This window comes from Xenopus laevis, chromosome 8L (assembly GCF_017654675.1).
Source record: "Xenopus laevis strain J_2021 chromosome 8L, Xenopus_laevis_v10.1, whole genome shotgun sequence".
Taxonomy (NCBI): Eukaryota; Metazoa; Chordata; class Amphibia; order Anura; family Pipidae; genus Xenopus; species Xenopus laevis.
The window spans coordinates 83,997,470-84,016,585 of record NC_054385.1 but is presented as its reverse complement, the minus strand read 5'-3'; the positions used below and the strand labels follow the sequence as shown (position 1 = coordinate 84,016,585).

At 40.5% G+C, this 19,116-nt stretch overlaps 1 protein-coding gene across 3 annotated transcripts in view; it reads right to left on the bottom strand.

Moving 5' to 3' along the window:
* nemf.L (nuclear export mediator factor L homeolog) overlaps positions 1–16,432 on the bottom strand; it is a 33,373-nt gene extending 16,941 nt beyond the window's left edge. For all 3 annotated transcript variants that reach the window (XR_005963436.1, XM_018230515.2, XM_018230514.2), the window contains exons 1-16: positions 15,583–16,432; positions 14,165–14,233; positions 12,907–13,009; positions 11,430–11,555; positions 10,982–11,130; positions 10,352–10,419; positions 10,178–10,264; positions 10,023–10,096; positions 9,460–9,530; positions 8,664–8,739; positions 8,274–8,336; positions 8,085–8,162; positions 6,876–7,084; positions 4,358–4,531; positions 3,288–3,351; positions 2,745–2,833 (exon numbers count right to left, since the gene is read on the bottom strand). Coding sequence is in view for 2 of the 3 variants with exons in the window: in XM_018230515.2 (XP_018086004.1) it covers positions 2,745–2,833; positions 3,288–3,351; positions 4,358–4,531; positions 6,876–7,084; positions 8,085–8,162; positions 8,274–8,336; positions 8,664–8,739; positions 9,460–9,530; positions 10,023–10,096; positions 10,178–10,264; positions 10,352–10,419; positions 10,982–11,130; positions 11,430–11,555; positions 12,907–13,009; positions 14,165–14,233; positions 15,583–15,641 (1,559 nt within the window). In the remaining variant the exon portion in view is untranslated. The remainder of the gene's footprint in view (positions 1–2,744; positions 2,834–3,287; positions 3,352–4,357; positions 4,532–6,875; positions 7,085–8,084; positions 8,163–8,273; positions 8,337–8,663; positions 8,740–9,459; positions 9,531–10,022; positions 10,097–10,177; positions 10,265–10,351; positions 10,420–10,981; positions 11,131–11,429; positions 11,556–12,906; positions 13,010–14,164; positions 14,234–15,582) is intronic.
* Positions 16,433–19,116: the final 2,684 nt, after the last annotated feature.

Below are 19,116 nucleotides of genomic sequence, written 5' to 3'. Positions count from 1 at the left end.
AAATGAGTGGACATAGGTCCACACAGCTGCTATGCACAGCTGTTCTGCAGACGCCTGGTTTCAGAATGCCCAGGATGTATTTGCACCCCTGGTGGAGTGAGCTGTAATCCTCTCTGGCAGATTCTGTACCTGTGTGGAGTAGGCTATCTGCTACCCTGATGTGGCCCTGAGGGAAGAATCAGTAGCTAATCTGATTTACGGATGTAAAGAACTCTGTGAAGGTAGAGTTTTACAACCCGAACTGGGTCTAAAATGTGTAATGCCCCTCATTCTGGTTTGCAGGTGTGGGACAGAATGTCGGAACAGGTATTTCCTGATTTAGGTGTAAAGTCTGAACCGAAGGGCTCAAAAGGTGACTTTTGTAGTGCGCGTACCACAGTTGTCTTGACAACTGGTAGTAGAGCCAGGCGTTTCAGGAAAAGAACCGATAGTGCGGATATTTGCAACTTAAGAGAGCCTAAGGACAGCCCCATGGAGATACCTTCCTGTAGAATTTGTAGAATATTAGGTAAGGATAGTACTCAGAACTTTGCTTTGCGTCGATTACAAAGTTGGCGGTACGTAGACCAAACTCTGTGGGCAGCCCTGGCTGAAACAGATTTTCAAGTGGAACACATTGTGTGCGCCACAGCCGGAGGAAAAAACTTTTTCCTGTGAAGATGTGGGTCTCAAGAGCCAAGCCGTGAAATTGAGCCTGCTTAGGTTTGGGTGCAAGGATTACACATTGGATGAGGAGATCTGGAAGTGGTGGCAAAGGCCAGGGTTCCTCTACAGACAAGTTGAGTAGTTCGGTGAACCAGGATCTCCGTGGCCACCTTGGCACTATTTGAATGAGAGTGGTCTGTTCCCGTTGCATCTTTCTTATGATCCTGGGTAAGAGAGGCAGAGGAGGAAAGGCGTAGGCCAGAAGAAACTTCCAGGGAGCTGTCAGAGTGTCCGCCTCTAAGGCCAGAGGATCCCTGTATCGGGCCATAATACTGGCACCTTTCGGTTGTGCCAGGTCTCCACGAGGTCCACTTCCGGCTAACCCCACCTTTGCGTTAGTTGGTGAAGATTTTGTCTTTTAGCGCCCACTCGCGCGAATCTAGGGACTCTCTGCTTAGAAGTCTGCTTCCCAGTTCAGAATCCCTAGTATGTAGATGGCTGACAGAATGGCTTGGTGGGTCTCGGTCCATTTGAACATGAGCTTTATTTCGTTCACTGCTCCTCTGCTTCTTGTTCCTCCTTGATTTAGATGTTGATGTAGGCCACCACTGTGGAGTTGTCCGACTGTATCTTAACAGCCTGACCTACCAAGTCCTGCTGCCAACGTATGGAGCATTGTCGGATCGACCGTATCTCGAGTAGATTGATCAGTAGCTTCTTCTCTGCTGATTTACATCTGCCTTGTGCCAACCGACTCTCGAGGACTGATCCCGATCCAGAGTCTAGCGTCGGTAGTCAGAATGCGCCAGCAGGGCTCCCCTAAGTGTCTCCCTCTGGTGAGGTGGTTGGTCTGTAACCACCAGTGAAGGGATGCCCGTGTCTGTTGAGATAGACGAATGTCTTGGAGTAGAGACTTTCGTCTCCAGATGGTGAGTATGTTCCACTGGAGCTCTCCGAGATGGAATTGTGCGAAGGGCAAAGCTTCTATGGTGGGGACCACTACCCCTAATACCTTCATGTAGAACCTGGCTGTGTGTAGTGGTTTCTGCAATAGCGACTTTTAATAGTGCTTGGAGGTGGAGAACCTTCTCTCCAGGAAGAGAGGCCCTCTGAGTTTGAGTATTGAACTGCAATCCGAGAATATTGATTGAGTATCAGAGAAGATTCGTTCAGGTTCAGAACCCAGCCGAGTTCCTGAAGTTTTTCCATTGTCACCGTGAGGGACCCTTGGGCCTCCTGGAAGGATGGTGCCTTGATCAGTAGATCGTCCAAATACGGTGCGATGGAGATTCCTGCATTGTGGATCACCGCTGAGTCTGCGGCCATGATCTTGGTGAACACTCGCGGAGCAGATGTTATACCCAAAGGCAGACTCCTGAAATGATAGTGATGATTCTGGAAGACAAAACCCAAGTATTTCTGATGCAGTGGGAAAACAGGTACATGTGGGTACGCATCCTTTATGTCTAGTGAAGGAAGCAATTGTCCTGGTGACATTAGTTAGTGCGGTACCAAATGGCCTCCTTCATTTAAAATGAAAGTGCCTGTAGTAAGGAGGGAAGATTGGCGCTAATTTTCAAAAGGCGCTGCTGGCTTAAGAGCCGTCTATTCGGTGTGCAGTCAGATTCTAGACACCTCTAACAGAGGACCGATTGCTAAGAGGTAGAACATTGCGCTGACAGGGTATTTTGTCCCTTGGTCCTTTCCTCTAGCGAGACACTAGTGCTGTTGGACCCACAGACTCAGGTCTGACTGCAGCATTTGCTATCGCTGCTGTTTCTTGCGCCATCGTGAGGTGACTTGCCTTTTAGCTGCTGACTACAACAGCGCAGATAAGGGCGCTCTTCCCTCCGAGTATGAAGAGGGAGAGTGAGAGGGCCCCCGCCTGCTGGGGGTATAGCCAGTGGAGGAGGAGCCAGTTTTTCTTTAGTGCTGTGTCCTGCCTCCTAGTGGTACCAGCTATACCCCATTGTCCCTGTGTCCCCCAAGATGACTTAGAGAAGTGCACAGTTGCTTTGCTAATTGCAATGCTAGCAATATGCTGTCCTTGCAATAAGCCCTGTGTAATACAAGAATGCGTTGGTGAAAGAGTGGCTTACCAGTACACCTTCCTGGCTTTCTGAATGGTGCTAACTGTCTGAACCTCCTTCAGGGTCTGTTTGGTTTTTTTCTCTGCTGATTTAAATGCCTATTGGAGAAGTCAAGTCAAAGTATTGTTCAGCAACTTTCCAGTTTGGAATGTCAGCAGGTATCTAAATGCTATGGTTTAATTTACACAAACAAACAGGCAGTACAACAGGGCCACAAAAAAAAGTAAGAAAACAAAAAATTAGCAATAACACAGTTTCCTCATGAATCTATAGTTGTATGGCTGCCAGCATCACTGACTGCCAACAAACAGACAGAATTTCAAAATTAAGCAGGTAAGACGCAGAAGATGTAGTCAAATAATTTTAAAACAATTTGAAAAAAGACCAATGGAATGCTGTTAACAAAAGGACATTTTATAACATATTAAAAATTAACCCAGAGCTGTAACTTTGTAGGGTACCCTTCCCCAGTGCTTCCACTTGTGTTTCATTTCAGAATTTAGAATTATTCAATCAATCAACACTACAAACTTATTAATGACCTTGCTTTACCTTCTCTGCAGCTTCTATTGTCTTCTGTGATTTCTTGGCTGCATGTCTTTTGTGGTCATAATACCTGCAAAGACAAGCACCATCTGTTTACGGAGATATTGGACTTTTGTTTAGTTATATTAGACATTACTTATCTTAAATACTTGGAACATTTTAGACAAGAGACAAATACAAAAACGTTTTGCTTCCAATGCTTCAGTTAAGATGAGTTTGGAGCTATAACTCATTTAATAAGCAACTGCAAATTGTTGCAGGCCACCATAGTTTACTCACAGAATATTAGTATAACTATGCCTGCAGCAAACTGGAAAAAATTCTATATTAATTTATGGAGGTGCAATTAGAGCTGTGTTCATTTGGGAGCATTCTAAGGAAGAAGTGGACACAGGTGTGCACTTGTTACCCTTTTAAAGGCAAGCTAACCCCAAAATAAATATTTGCCTAAACAAAGAAATCATAATTCCAAGCAACTTTGCAATATACATTTATTATCAAATGTCAGTGCTTTCTAAAGTTATTTGTTAAAGACTATTGCTATTGAAAGCAGCGTTTGCTTAACTCCTGGTTGTTACTTTTTAAACAATGTTGCAAAAATCCGAGTTCCCCAGCAAAGTCGGGTCTTTTAATCAGCTGCCTTGTCTCACATTGTATCAAGTCACCAGGACAGATAATAGAAATGGACAGCAATACATATACAAATAACTTAAACCCATAGACAATTTGTAATGAATGTATATTGCAAAGTTGCTTAGAATTATGTTTTCTTTTATTAGGCATGTGACACAGCATTGAGTACCTACAGTTACATCATGCAAAGGGAGTATAATAGAACTAGACAGGTGTAATACTGTAATTGTATCTCACGTGCTAAGAAAAATGTATCTGGCAAACTGACAAAGGGAATACGTATACGTATAACAAGCACAGAGAAATGCAAGCATGTAATCCTGTGCCTGTCTTTGAGTGTAATTTTCATAAATGAGCCCTTCAGTGCACTGATTTCTAAAGTCAAATATCAATCAGTGGAAGATAATTTCCTGTTACACAACACTAACATACATAAAACTCACTTTTTGGCATTGGCATACGCAGACAGGCTGAGGTCTACATCTACTAACACAGGTTTATTCTTCTGCACTTTCTTTGGCTGTTTATTTTTAGCTTTTTTCTTTTTCCCTTTTGGCTCTTCCTCTTTTTCATCTTCTTCATCTTCTGACTCCTCTTCAGAGAGTACATATGGGTTTCTAAAATAAAAAAAGGTTATAAATAGAAGCATGTGAATTGTAACAAAGTTCACAAAAATAGTGTGCAATTTAACATACACAATATACATGTTGTCTTACAAATGAAAAAATATAGGTAATCACTTACCTGACACCCCAGGCTGGTGCTCCTGTTAGCAGAAAACTGCATCGGCCCATGATTCTTCTCAGCGAGCACCACAGAGCAATCATTTTCCTGCTTCTATCTTCTCTGCACCGGGTGTGCATGCGCATTCGAGTGAAAGCTGAAACAGCCTCCTCACTCTGAGCATGCATCTGCCCCGGACACTGAAGAAAGAAGCAGAAGAAGAGCACTCTTCCATGGTGCTCACCGAGAAGAACCCAAGGTCGATGCTGTTTTCTGCTAACAGGAGCAATGACCCAAGGTATCAGATGCATGTTTATAATCAATTGGGGGGTGCTAAGTTATATCACTTACATAGAGAAATACAGTCATATGAAAAAGTTTGGGAACCCCTCTGAGCCTGCATAATAATTTCCTACACTTTCAACAAAAAAGATAACAGTGGTATGTCTTTCATTTCCCAGGAACATCCTGGGAGTACCGAGGAGTTTTCTGAACAAAGATTTTTGATGAAGTGGTATTCAGTTGTATGAAATTAAATCAAATGTGAAAAACTGGCTGTGCAAAAATTTGGATACCCTTTTCATTTTGCTCATTTGAATGCATGTAACTGCTCAATACTGATTACTGGCAACACCAAATTGGTTGTATTAGTATTTAAGGTGGCCAATTGCAAGTTGTGCTTCTGTTTGACTCTCCTCTGAAGAGTGACAACATGGGATCCTCAAAGCAACTCTCAAAAGATCTTAAAACAGAGATTGTTCAGTATTGTTGTTTAAGGGAAAGCTACAAAAAGCTATCTCAGAGGTTTAAACTGTCAGTTTCAACTGTAAGGAATGTAATCGGGAAATGGAAGGCCACAGGCACAATAGCTGTAAAACCCAGGTCTAGCAGGCTAAGAAAAATACAGGAGTGGAATATGTGAAGGATTGTAAGAATGGTTACAGACAACCCAAAGATCACCTCCAAAAACATCTTGCTGCATATGGTGTATCTGTACATCGTTCTACAATTTAGTGCAATTTGCACAAAGAACATCTGTATGGCAGGGTGATGAGAAAGAAGCCCTTTCTGCACTAACGCCACAAACAGAGTCGCTTGTTGTATGCAAAAGCTCATTTAGACAAGCCACAGTCATTTTGCAACAAAGTGCTTTGGACTGATGATATAAAATGTAGTTATTTGGCCATAACAAAAAGCGTTTTGCATGGCCGAAAAAGAAAATTGCATTCCAAGAAAAACACCTGCTACCTACTATCAAATTTGGTGGAGGTGGGGCTAGTTCAGGGACTGGGGCCCTTGTTAAAGTTTAGGGTCAGATGAATTCAACCCAATATCAACAAATTTTTCAGAATAATGTTCAAGCATCAGTCACAAAGTTGAAGTTACACAAGGGTTGGATATTCCAACAAGACAATGACCCTAAACACACTTAGAAATCTACAAAGGCATTTATGCAGAGGGGGAAGAACAATATCCTGGAATGGCAGTCACAGTCCCCCGACTTGAACATCATTAAAAATCTATGGTATGATTCGAAGCAGACTGTCCATGCTCAGCAGCCATCACATTTAACTGAACTGGAGAGATTTTGTATGGACGAATGGTCAAAAATACTGCCATCCAGAATCCAGACACTCATCAAAGGCTATAGGAGGAGTCTAGAGGCTGTTACATTTGCAAAAGGAGGCTCAACTAAGTATTGATGTAATATCTCTATTGGGGTGCCCAAATTTATGCACCTGTCTAATTTTGTTATGATGCATATTGCATATTTTCTGTTATTTCTAGGGATGCACCGAATTTAATTATTTTCGATTCGGCCAAACCCCCGAGACTCCTTCACGAAAGATTCGGCCGAATACCGAACCGAATCCTAATTTGTATATGTAAATTCGGGGTGTTAAGGGGAAAACATTTTTTATATGTTTTGTAACAAAAAGTCACACAATTTCCCTCCCTGTCCCTAATTTGCATATGCAAATTAGGATTCAGTTCGGCCGGGCAGATGGATACAGATGAATCCGAATCCAGCTGAAAAAGGCCGAATCCTGGCCGAATCGCGAACCAAATCCTGGATTCGGTGCATCGCTAGTTATTTCACTGCTGAAATACTACTGTTTCCATAAGGCATGTTATATATAAAAAGGAAGTTTCTACTTTGAAAGCTCCAAAGAATTATTATTATATATATATATATATATATATATATGTATTTTTCAATTCCTTCTTTACACTCACTTAAGCATCATGGTTATGTGGTTTGTTTGCAGCTTCAGTTCTTTGATTGCAAGAGCAACTGGATCTCCTTGGATCTGTGCCTCTTTCACTATGAGTCCAATCTCCGTCCAGTCAATTTGATTGGCCAAAGCACTGCGCACTACCTGAATAGCTCGGTCTACAATATCCAAGTTCATTTCAATCAGCTCTCCTTTGGCTTTATCGGCATCCTTAAGGAGAAAAGAGTGAATAAATATATGTAGTCAGGCAGGTCATATAATTAAACAAAAATGTGGTGTCCACCACTGATACTACAGTGCTACACTGACTGCAAACCACCACAGTTATAGTCTCCTCTGTTGCCCCCCTGGTTTGAGGTGGGGGCAGGGGGTTTATGGGGAGGGCTGTGTGTAAGAGGACAAAGCTTAACAGTTCGATCACTTTGGCACACTCCCTCCCAAACTTCCAAATTAAGAGCTAAAGCTAATCATGATTAAGTATCAAATCATCTAAAGACTTGCAGGAATTAGGTTATTTAAATTAAAATTGTCATTAGAGGGCTTGCCTTTGTCTTTCCCTTCCTGTTTTCCAATTTATGCGTACATTTTTTTAAACATTAGATGATAAGCTCTATGAGGCAGGGACATCCTCCCTTATATCTCTTAAAGGGCAAGTCAGCCACCAAAAATAATAAAAGAAAACGCAATTCCAAGCAACTTTCTGATATACTGTACATTTATTAAAAAATGGCAGTGCTTTTAAAACATGGCAGTGCTTTTGTAAAAACAATTGCTATTGAAAGCAACATTTGCTAAACTCCTGGTTGTTGCTTTTTAAACATTGCTGCAAATGTCTGAGTTTCCCAGCAAAGACAGGTCTGTTAATAAGCTGCCTTGTCTTACACTGTCTCAGCCACCAGGGCAGAGAATAGAAAGGGACAGGCAAACACTGCTTTCAATAGCAATACTGTACATATGATGAATGTATATTGGAAAGTTTCTTATAATTATGTTTTCTTTTATTAGGCAAAAACTGGTTTTTTGAGTTGACATTACCCTTAACATTTTTAAATATCTATTAATATTATATTATTGTATTATTCCTTGTCCATTATTATATGATTTCAGTAGCCAATGATGTGTATACAAGTAGTGCTATTTTAACAAACACAATAGATATTTTAACAAACACTGCATAACATAATTAATTGTATGTAAGAAGCTAGAATACCTGTGCATACTGGAGTGATTCCAAGCGATGCTCATGATCTTTACGGACATTATCTAATTTCTTTAAGGCTTGTTTTTCCTATGGGAAAATAGTTCAGTATTTTGACCAAATACATGTGTATTAAAGGGAAAGTATAAAAAAGGAATAAGCACAAGCGGCAAGCACTTGCTGCTAAAAATTGTGTTGCACCTGTTGTAGAGCCTTTATGTCTATCTTCTGGCCTTCCAGCTTTGAGAAAAACTCATCAACAGTCTAAGATATTAAAAACACAATAAGATGACATCCTTGAGACACAGAACTAGCAGCTAAATACCTCAAGAAAAGAGGAAAAGTGATATATTTTTATATATTGATACTGACTATTTATTATAATTTTCCAAGAACAATATTTCAAACTCATGTCAAAATGTTTAATATAATGAGAAACAAAATCAAAAACTTAAAGAATCATATCTAGTTACAAATCCACCCCATCAAGCTATAAAATCTAGAGGTTCATATGAAACCCCAAAATATCTTATGTTTTATATAAATGGTGCAGAACTACCCTTCAGCTCAATCCACAAACACAGAACCCACCTTATTGAAGGAATCTAATTCAATATAAGTGCTATTGGCATGCTGCGCAAATAGAAAAGGATGGAATTCCTCATTCCTTGAACAAAAAAAAAATCCAGGTTAAAAAAGAAACAGAAATTGCAAACTATAATTATAAAAAGAAGCAAACACATTTTATTGCAAAAGTTATTTCCATCTCTGCGGGTACATGACTTAACATTCATCAATACCCCTCATTTTTTTTGTTTTGAAAGCAAGGACCAGTCCAGTCCTCTAGCAGGTCAGGAGATTGTCTGACTACCACTTTCAGGGTAATTCTGTGCATCTTGATGCCCACCCACTATGCTGGAAGTACTATGTACCAAATCAACAACCGACTGGACTGGTTCAGTCTAAATATTGAAACAAGACATCTGTTCAGTTGCCAGCGGTTAAAGCACCGGTGTCAATTTTCACTCAGTCAAGAGACTTGAATGGAGAACTTAAAATATCTGACCTTGTGCCTTAAAAATAAGGTGCAGGTGAGACCCCTAAGGTGTTGTGCCCAAGAAGCCTGAGCATCATACCCAACTGGTAATTCTCTAACTGTGCTCAACTGCTCCCTGGATCGTCTCAGCCCATTAACCCCAAGCGGGACACTATAACGTCAAATTAAATCTCCTATTCAGATGGCAGTATGGCTGCCCTGCGAAGGAGGTGATCAGATGCAAATATATGTACTACAAGTGTCTGCAAAGGCCACCTAAGTAAGAGCTTGGGATGTCTCTGCTAAAGGGTGACTTGCACCCAGATATTTGTTATATTGTTATGTTCTCACGTGAATATATCCTCAGAGGCTTTGTCAGGCTCCAGGCTTGGCTTTTTCTCTCTCTTCTGTATTATAAAGCCCTGTGGATTTGGAGGGAATAATGTGTGAACTGAATGCAAGATTTATAAAATTACAGCTATGTGCTCTTATTAAGAGGAAAGGTCATATCAACTTGGATCCAATTGTTTCTGTTTCCTATGCCCATAAAGGGGTTGTTCACCTTTAATTAACTTTAAGTATGTTGTACAAAATTGTATTCTGAGACAATCTGCAATCAGTCTTCATTTTCTATTCTTTTTGTTTTTTGAGTTTCGTTTTTTGTTCAGGGCTCTCTAGCTTGGAATTTTAGCAGCTTTATGGTTGCTATGGTTCAGATTACCCTTGCAACCAGGCATTGATTGGAATGAGAAAAGTTGAGGCCTGAATAGAAAGATAAGGAATAAAAAGTATCACGAACAATAAAATTGTAGCCTCAAAGAGCAATAGTTTTTGGCGTCTGGGGTCAATGACTATAAAAAGCCTTGTGCTGGCTCCAATATTCACTACTAAATGCCAATTAAATAACAGCCTACCTTTCCGTTAAAGTTCTGTGTTAGATCCATGTACCCCTCTGCCTTTCTCAGGGCAGTATGCACCTTCTCCAAATCTTTAGAGAGAAAATGCAGTTCAGTTTCTCTACTATGGAATTATACAGTATCTAAAAAGTGTTAATAGCACTTGCACTGACCTTCGGGCCCAGATATCTGGTCAACCTTGACATTACTGGAAAGTCCTGTATCTAATAGGCAATGCTCAATCAGAGTTGCTCCATAAGCTACACAGAGATAAGACCACACGTTACTTAATCTTCAATAAACAGCATATTGTCAATAACAATTACGTTAAAAAAAAATAGACTTACGGAGATGTGGATTAAGAACTTTCTTCAGTTGATCCCCCTTCTTTGCATTATCTAAGACTTCTTTTAGTCTAGAAACAAAACAAGTGTGACAACAATCATACCGAAAAGATACTATCCAATAATTTTAGAGGAAGTGGTACTTCTGTGTTTTTTTTTTTTGCATACTAAGTGATAATATTTGCACAGCCTTAAACCCTTTCTACAGTCCTCGATAATGTTCCAACTAAACTAAAAAACTAATTTTGTATACATACAAATACAGACATGCCTCTGTATGGGCACACTCAGAGAAAGTCTTGTGAGCCCACCAGCTGACCTTGATCAAAGGCTCCTATATTGATAATAAAACAAGCAATGTACATGTGAGAGATTTTTCGTACATTTAATGATTATATTCAAAACAGATGCTACTGTGGGGCACTGTATTCTAATTCAGCAATTTTAGTCATTAATTGACTAATATTGGAGAGCTAAATATTATACATGGATTTATAGTTCAACCAAATCGCAGCACCCGGAAGTTTACTCTATTTGTGGTCAGCGGGTGAAGACAGAGAAGAGCAAGTTTTTTTAAAATAATTTATATGTATGTGTGTGTGTGTATAAAGGTAATTAGGCAAGAGAATGTACCTTTCCACACTGAGGAGAGGCTCAGGAGCTTTGGCATGATCTATAGGATAATGTTCTCGAACAGCAAATTTCACATCATCTGCCTCATCTGTTCGAAACCTCAGTATGTTTAAAATTAGATATTCGTAGTCTGTAAGAACAATGTTGCCCTGGAAAAATACAAGTAAAATATAAGTCTGCCTAAGCACATACAGTTAAAAGAATGTATGTATGTATGTATGTATGGAGCATCACATAGTAAAGGTATTCACAGTTTTTTCTTTATTTTACAAAAAGCCATCAGTGTGGCTTATGCTCAATTCTTCATTTATACAAGAGTTTAGTTTTATTTTCTCTTGCCATTTTTACTTTGAGCAGAATAATACAGCTAGAGACCACACAGAACTATACACATACAGATATGCACATTTGGCAGTTACTGACAAAATAGAAATGTGAGCTTGCTTACCCGGTCATACAGTTCCACAATGAGATGATAGGCTGCTTCATCGGAGCCAAACTGGAAATCCACAATCCTGTCCACTCCCAGCTGTTTAACGCTCACCAACCGCCTGGACTTTAAATGCTTACGGCACTGTGGACAATAAGATGCAAAAAAGTTCACACCGGGGCTTACTGAAATGGTATGCAGTAATAAATAATTCTTTTCTGTGCAGTTCGGCATGAAAACACCAAGCAACTATATCCCCACTGCCTATAAGTCTTGTGCTTTCCTGGTACAAATACTCCACCTCATCTCAGTTAAAGTGCAGAACTAGGCAGTTATATATTACAGAAGGTTTAAAAGCAGTCTTTTTTTCAGTTCAGTTGGTATCAGTACACCAGAAATAAGGACGTTTTAAATTGCTTGCATGTGTCATTTTTCAACTTCTCCAGGAGGGGACCACCATACCGGCTCTCTGTACTGTTCTAATTTGTTGCATTAGTTGATACATTTCCTATCTTTGGTCCTGGTGAACATAATCTGTCTTTCATTAAAATCAGCTGATATAAGTGATACAATATTTGGTAACACTGCACAGATGCTGCTGAGAAATGTATCAACTAAATGTAGCAAATTGAAACAGTTCAGAAACTGCGTTTGGATTACTGAGCTGCCAGACTGAAACACTGACAATGGAAGATTACATTTTAAACCACCAGCCATCCAGAAAAAGTTACAGAAAGATAAATACATTTATAGTGATCCTGCTATCGTTTCAAGAATACCCAGGACAGCAAATGGACCTTCTTTTCAAATATATAAAATATATATACATATAAATTTCACCATAATTTGCCTTTTGACTTAATAATTTGCTAGCCTATGTGTTAAAAGCATCCTAGACATCAATGTGACTATCCTTCATAGAGGCTGTTAGCTGCCATAGACCAAAACAAAGAATTTGGCCTGTAGGGGAGCTGTTTCAGCCTAAGTGTACTTATTTTAAATATCAGTCCAGAAATGGTTAGGAGTAGATTCTGACAAATCAAAAAGCAACTGAAGTTCCACACTTCCTATATTTAATAAATATTATTATATACATATACAAAACTGCTGTGCTACCTCCCATTGGTGGTACTTGAGGTAGCACTGTTCACTGTTCTTTCTGCAATTTTTCATCATAGTCCTCATTTCCCAAAGACTTCAATGCTTACATTGCCTACAGTGCAGAGCATTGTTCGTTAAATTAGAGATTTAGTTGTACTTTAATCCATGCTTTACATCTTTTTTGAGTTTTCAACTAGCCACATGAGTGCCTATTCTAGTGTATATACAAATAGTATAGATCAACAAGGCAAAGTGAAGAGCTTTGAGGAAGAATGGCAAGGCTGGGGGTCTAGAGATAGAAAAGGCCACTAGCTGAGAAACAAAAAGCATGGAAGGGGTGCCAGCATGGAAAATGATCAATTATACATTTCAAATGGCTCTTTCTTTCACTTACCTTCATTGCAAATCCTGATGGCATCATATTCTTGGGCCACTCAAATTCAGTAGTGTGAATTCGAATGCCTGATTCAACTAAAAGCACAGCTTTTGAGTCTGGCCTGTGAATAACAAGTCAATAATATTCAAAGATTATCCCCCATATGTAATAAAAGGCATTAAATTTGCTCATGGGCAGTAACTAATAACAACCAATAAGATGTTTGCTTTTAAAGAGGTGACCAGCAAATGCTTCCTGCTGAATGGTTGCTATGGGTTACTGCTCATGGGCAACCTTTGAGACTTAAAGGAGAAGGAAAGTCATCCTGCACTTGGGGGCGCCAAATGTTAGACACCCCAAGTGATTGTATTGACTTACCTTAAATCCCAGGCCGGTGCTCCTATCAGCAGAAAACTGCACTGGCCCGGGGGTTATACCAGTGAGCACCACAGAGCAATCCTCTTCTGTCTTCATCTTGCTTTAAATTTCCCGGGCCAAACGCATGTGCAGTTGAATGAAATAGACGACTTTTTAGTTAAAGTTGGGCTTTTCGTTCTACTGCGCATGCACAGCCGTGTGAAGAAAGCGGAAGACAGAAGAGAATCGTTTTGTGGTGCTCACTGGTATAACCCCTGGCTGGTGCAGTTTTCTGCTGATAGGAGCACCAGTCGGGGTTTTAGGTCAATACAATCACTTGGGGTGCCTAAAATTTGGCACCCCCAAGTGCAGGATGACTTTACTTCTTCTTTAAAAGGATAATGTATTCAAATGTGCAAAATGTGCTACACATCTAGTCACCATAGCTACCAATTAGCCTGTAGCATTTACTGGTCACATATTTGTTTTCTGTGGGTAGCTTGAGTGGTGACTAAGCGGTTCTTGTTGAGTGAATATAAATAGTGTTTGGTACCAAAAACAGCAGATATTTAACATATACGGTGACTAGAGCTGGGCAAACTTCAATGACATTCAACCAAAGCAATGCATATCCATGACATACCCTGTGACAGTGTGACCCATCCACTACCTTGCACAGCATTGCAGTGAGGCACAGCTACTTAGTTATGGAATACTGAATGTGCAAGTGCAGGCTGCTGGAATTTATTAAAACAAATACTATATAAATATGCAGCACAACACAACTGCCTAAAAAGGGGCCCCATCATTTTGATACATTTGCTGCAACACAATAAATACGGAGATGAGGAATAATCGCAGTTCAACATAACGATAACAAAAGCTAATTTCCATATAATGACAGTAACTACAATCTTACTTCTGAAGCCGGATGAGATAGGTCTTATTGTCTATATCATAAACATTGTGAACTCGCATTCCCAGCAAACTGTAACATAAAGAATGAAGAAGTCAATCACTGACCATGTAACATCTGCCAGTCACCCACAATATTTCTGTTACCCACCACGTATCTGTATGTCACCCACCACATTACAATATGTCGCCACCACATTTCTGCAGCCTTCCTATATATTTAACTTTTTTCCCTATTAATAACATTGGGATCAACCATCATTTTTACCCGGCCAGGTGGCAACACTAATGTGCAGGTAGAATCCTGCAGCGGGTCAGGTACCCACGGGTTACCCGCAAAAACCTGCGGTACCCTGCGCGTATGGACGTGGGTCCGCGGGTCTTCTCAATAGTGATTTTTACTCCTTTTTTCTGATCATGCCTACTTCCGATGATGTCACTTCCGGTTTACAATGACAGCACTTCCTGATTCTTGATGGTCAGCGGGATGTGGGTCCGGGTTGCGGGTCCAAGTGGGTAAGAATGCGGGTTGCTGGTCCGGGTTGTGGATAGCAGGTACGGACCCGGAGAGGACTCTATCTGCAGGTCACATCTATTTACTAAAGCAGTTTTTCTTAAAGGAATTGTTCAGTGTAAAAATAAAGACGGGATAAATAGATAGGCTGTGCAAAATAAGAAATGTTTCTAATATAGTTAGTTAGACAAAAATGTAATGTATAAAGGCTGGAGTGACTGAATGTCTTACATAATACCCAGAACACTACTTCCTGCTTTTCAGCTCTCTTGGTTTACAATGACTGGTTACCCTGGTTACCAGGCAGTAACCAATCAGAGACTTGAAGGGGGGGCACATGGTGCATATCTGTTGCTTTTGAATCTGAGCTGAATGCTGAGGATCAATTACAAACTCACTGAACAGAAATGTACCATGTGGCCCCCCTTCAAGTCGCTGACTAACTCAGAGTTATAGAGCTGAAAAGCAGGAAGTAGTGTTCTGGCTATTATGTTACAAATCCAGTCACTCACTGAACTGTTTCTTTAAAAGGCCCCAGTTTAATGATAATGAAGCACCTATCTACCTGTCACTCACCACATTTCTGTATGTCACCCACCATATATATACAGGTCACACCTATTTATTAAACCAGTTGTGAGACGTTTTTTTCTTCTTAAAAAGCCCAAGTTTGATAATGAAGCACAAATGAAAACTTTCATCTTCATGCCTCTGTTTATGTTGCTCAACTCAGTGCATACCACATCAGCCATGGACCGATTCTAGTTGTAGTTGTACAACAGCAGAACCCTTGTCACGTGTGCAACGTTCTATTAGATATTCATATGTAGATAAATGGTGTCAGTTGTCATACTGTGCATGAGTCACGTCACGTTGGTAGGGGCTTTATAGAATAAAATAAACCTCACCTGTCCGTTAGCTCCGCTATGACAGCTCGGATATCTATGGTGTTGAATCGGCTCTTCATTTTGCTGCGATCTCTGCGAAGCCGTCGCACGGAAAAATGCAGAGAAACTCGGCGGCGAGCTCCGCTTAGCGCATGCGCACAAAACTACGGCAGTACTCGCGGGTCAAATCTGTTAGCGGCCGGCTGTCAATGTTCGAGAACAGTGGCCACTAGGGATGAAAGCTAGTATAGCACATACTCCCATCAACATTTATTCGCTGGGCCCAGTAGGAGGCAGTGGCGGCACCATAAACGTAATACTGTGCAATACACATGGATACTGACATTAATAACGCACTTGTTTCGGGTTTCATTAAAATAGAATATAAATGCAGCAATGCAAACAGATATGAAGTCAGATTGCTGAAGTAGAACTGTGCGTAGTTCATAAAAACTGAAAAGTGATTTTTAATTACTAAAAAATGATATAAAAAAACAAAAGATTAAGGTTGAAAAATTGAGTTTGTGGCTGATTTTAAAAAGAAAAGAACTGTGTCTCGCTGTGTTGTTCAGGCTGTTCTGCACCGGCTATTCACAGGCGCGATCCCACTACTGATCGGCACGGGGGTTTTGACCTGCTCCGTTTCCGACCTGGGCCGGTTCACCCCTCCTTAGAGCAACCTGGTGATCCGAGGCTCCCCCAGGAACACCATATTGATACCGAACTTAGTGCGGACACCCGATCGACATAGCTCAGTGCAGCCCAGAACTCCTGGACTCAAGCGATCCGACAGCCCAAGCCTCCAAGTAGCTGGATTACAGGCACACGCCACAGCGCCCGGCGAGAGCTCAACGCTGCTCTCTGTATTTAGAAGCTACATTCCTACTGACGTCACAGGCATTGCTTTATGCTCACTGGCGACACCTGTGGGCTGTTCAATGAACTTCATGCTAAAGCCAAGCACAGAATTAGTGGAAATGATTCTAACAACTGAGTGTAATTCTGACCAATTGCAAACACTAATGTCAATGCTGTTTTTTACCCTGAAATCTGTTTTGCCTAGCACCAGTTGCCTCATTACAACCGCCCACATAATCTTACAGATAAAGGTTTTAGGGGGTGCTTGTATTTTCGGGTGAACAGCATCAGACAAGCAGCAGGTTGAATTGGCAGAGCAAATTGCTAACCTTGCCTTGATCCAATAGGGATACTGCATTCTTTGGCTCTGGACTGATAATGGGAGAACAGTATCCTGTAAACTGGCTTCCCACATTCAAACTGATACTTCTTTTAGATAAGAAGCCTTTATTCGATACACATGGCAACGATCTGGATAACATCAACGTTTCAGACCTTAAAGGCCTCAAATGCGCTGTTATCTAACTCGTTGCCATGTGTATCGAATAAAGGCTTTTTACTTTAAACACAAACCGGTGCTGTGCTTCAAGTATTTTACAGTATAGACAGTGGCCATTCACTGTACTTGCACTGGGAAATCTTCTTTGAATATAAGGTATAATGGAGCTGATTCTATCAGTGTTGGACTGGCCCGGCCCGGCGGGACACCGGGAAAAAATCCAGTGGACCCTGACCCTCATGGGCCCCCATCAGGCAAGACCCCCTCTCCCCATATTTTGAATCCCCTCTGAAATGCACTGGCATATTTTTACTAAACTTAAATCTTTCTTCAGTTGAGGTACTTAAACCCCTGAGTCCTCTGAAGTGTCCATGAGCTGCTGTTGGGGCTAGCAGTACCGATACGGCAGAGGGGTAACGTAACTGCTATAGAGATAGCAGCTATACACGGGGGTCACTGGACCAGCTGCAGAGATTGGTGTTGTTGCAAAGGAAAATCCACATGCACCAGTAATGGCTTCCCTGTCAACCTGCAACTGCAACAGGCAGTGTCGGAAACTAAACATTTGGCTTATTTCATGGCCATTCCCTATTTCATTGAGAACAAAGCGGCTAAATAGAAGGAATAATAGATTATAGTACTATAGTATATAAATAAAAAAGACTAGGAGAATAGAGGTTGAGTGAGGAGCGTAAAAATAGTACTGAGAGTGGGCCCCTGGTCTAAGGTTTTTTGGTGGGCCCCTGGGCTAAGCTTTTTGGATGGGCCCCTGGAGTCCAAGTCCAACACTGGCAACAGGAACACCAGAAAATCATATACATATCAAATGCATTTCATATACCAACTTGTGAATAGTATTAGTGAATAGCAACTTTTACTTTCAGTAATACCAGTTAGTCTCCTGGGCCCTCATTTTTGAAATCACATGAACCAAACCAGAGCAATTCCGCTTTATGTTGTGTAACCGTTTTAGAGGAGCCATTTCAGTCATGGATTCCAGCTGGGCACTGGAGACAAATGTATGTTCTTTGCACTTCTAGAATAATCATGCCATCAACTTGTTAGAGTTTTTTTTCCTTCTCAGCATCTATATCATACCATCCCTTTCAAACTTGCATTATCACAAACACACAAAATGCCAGTGATGCCCCTCCCCATCCTGGTGTGCTCTGGACCTCTTCGGCCCATTTATTTAACTTGTCCTGGTTACATGAATAATCCACATACTTAATTCACCAGTCACCAATGTTATTTATAAATATTAAAGGGCTGGTTCACCTTTAAATTAACTTTTAGTATGTTATAAAAATGGCTAATTGGTCTTGATTCCAAATCAGAGCACGGTTTCTAGGATAATTTGGACCCTAGCAAACAGATTGCTGAAATTCCAAACTGGAGAGCTGCTTAACCAAAAGCTAAATAAACGCAAAAAACACAAATACAAATTTAAACTTTGCAAATATTTTTTCATTTTTTATTATAGAAGGTTTTTGAGTTATTTAGATTTTTATTCAGCAGCTCTTCCTTTTACACTTTTAAGAAATGTAAGCAATCTGGTAACTAGGGCCCAAATTACCCTAGCAACCATGCATAGATTTAGATTTGAATAAGAGACTGGAATATAAATAGGAGAGAGTCTGAATAGAAGGATCAGCAATTAAAAGTAGCAATAACTATACATTTGTAGCCTTACAGAGCATTTGTTTTTTTAGAAGGGGACAGCGACTCCCATTTGACAGCTGGAAAGAATCAAAATTAAAAGAACTATGAAACATAAATAATGAAAACCTATTGAAAAGTTGCTTAGAATTGGTCGTTCTATAACATAATAAAAGTTATCTTAAAGGTGAACCACCCCTTTCAAAGTGAATAGGCCATTTTAGAGCATGATTCTGCAGCTCTGTTGCTCTTTTACCACCTCTGATGTAACAACAGGGGGCAGAGGAATCATTTGCTCTATAACACTACAGTACTGCATGGACAAGATCTGGTCTAGCATACACATACATATATATATACCATAAAGCACACGGTGGGTGGGTATATTTGTTTTATGATCAGTTGATAGCATCGCCTAGAGCACTGCCTACAGGCAATTCATTACACTGCTGCATATGTACTGGAACAAGCGGATTTCCTTTGTAACAGCACAAACATGTCAGCAGGGCAGCAGTGTAATTTATGGCAGGGATATACAA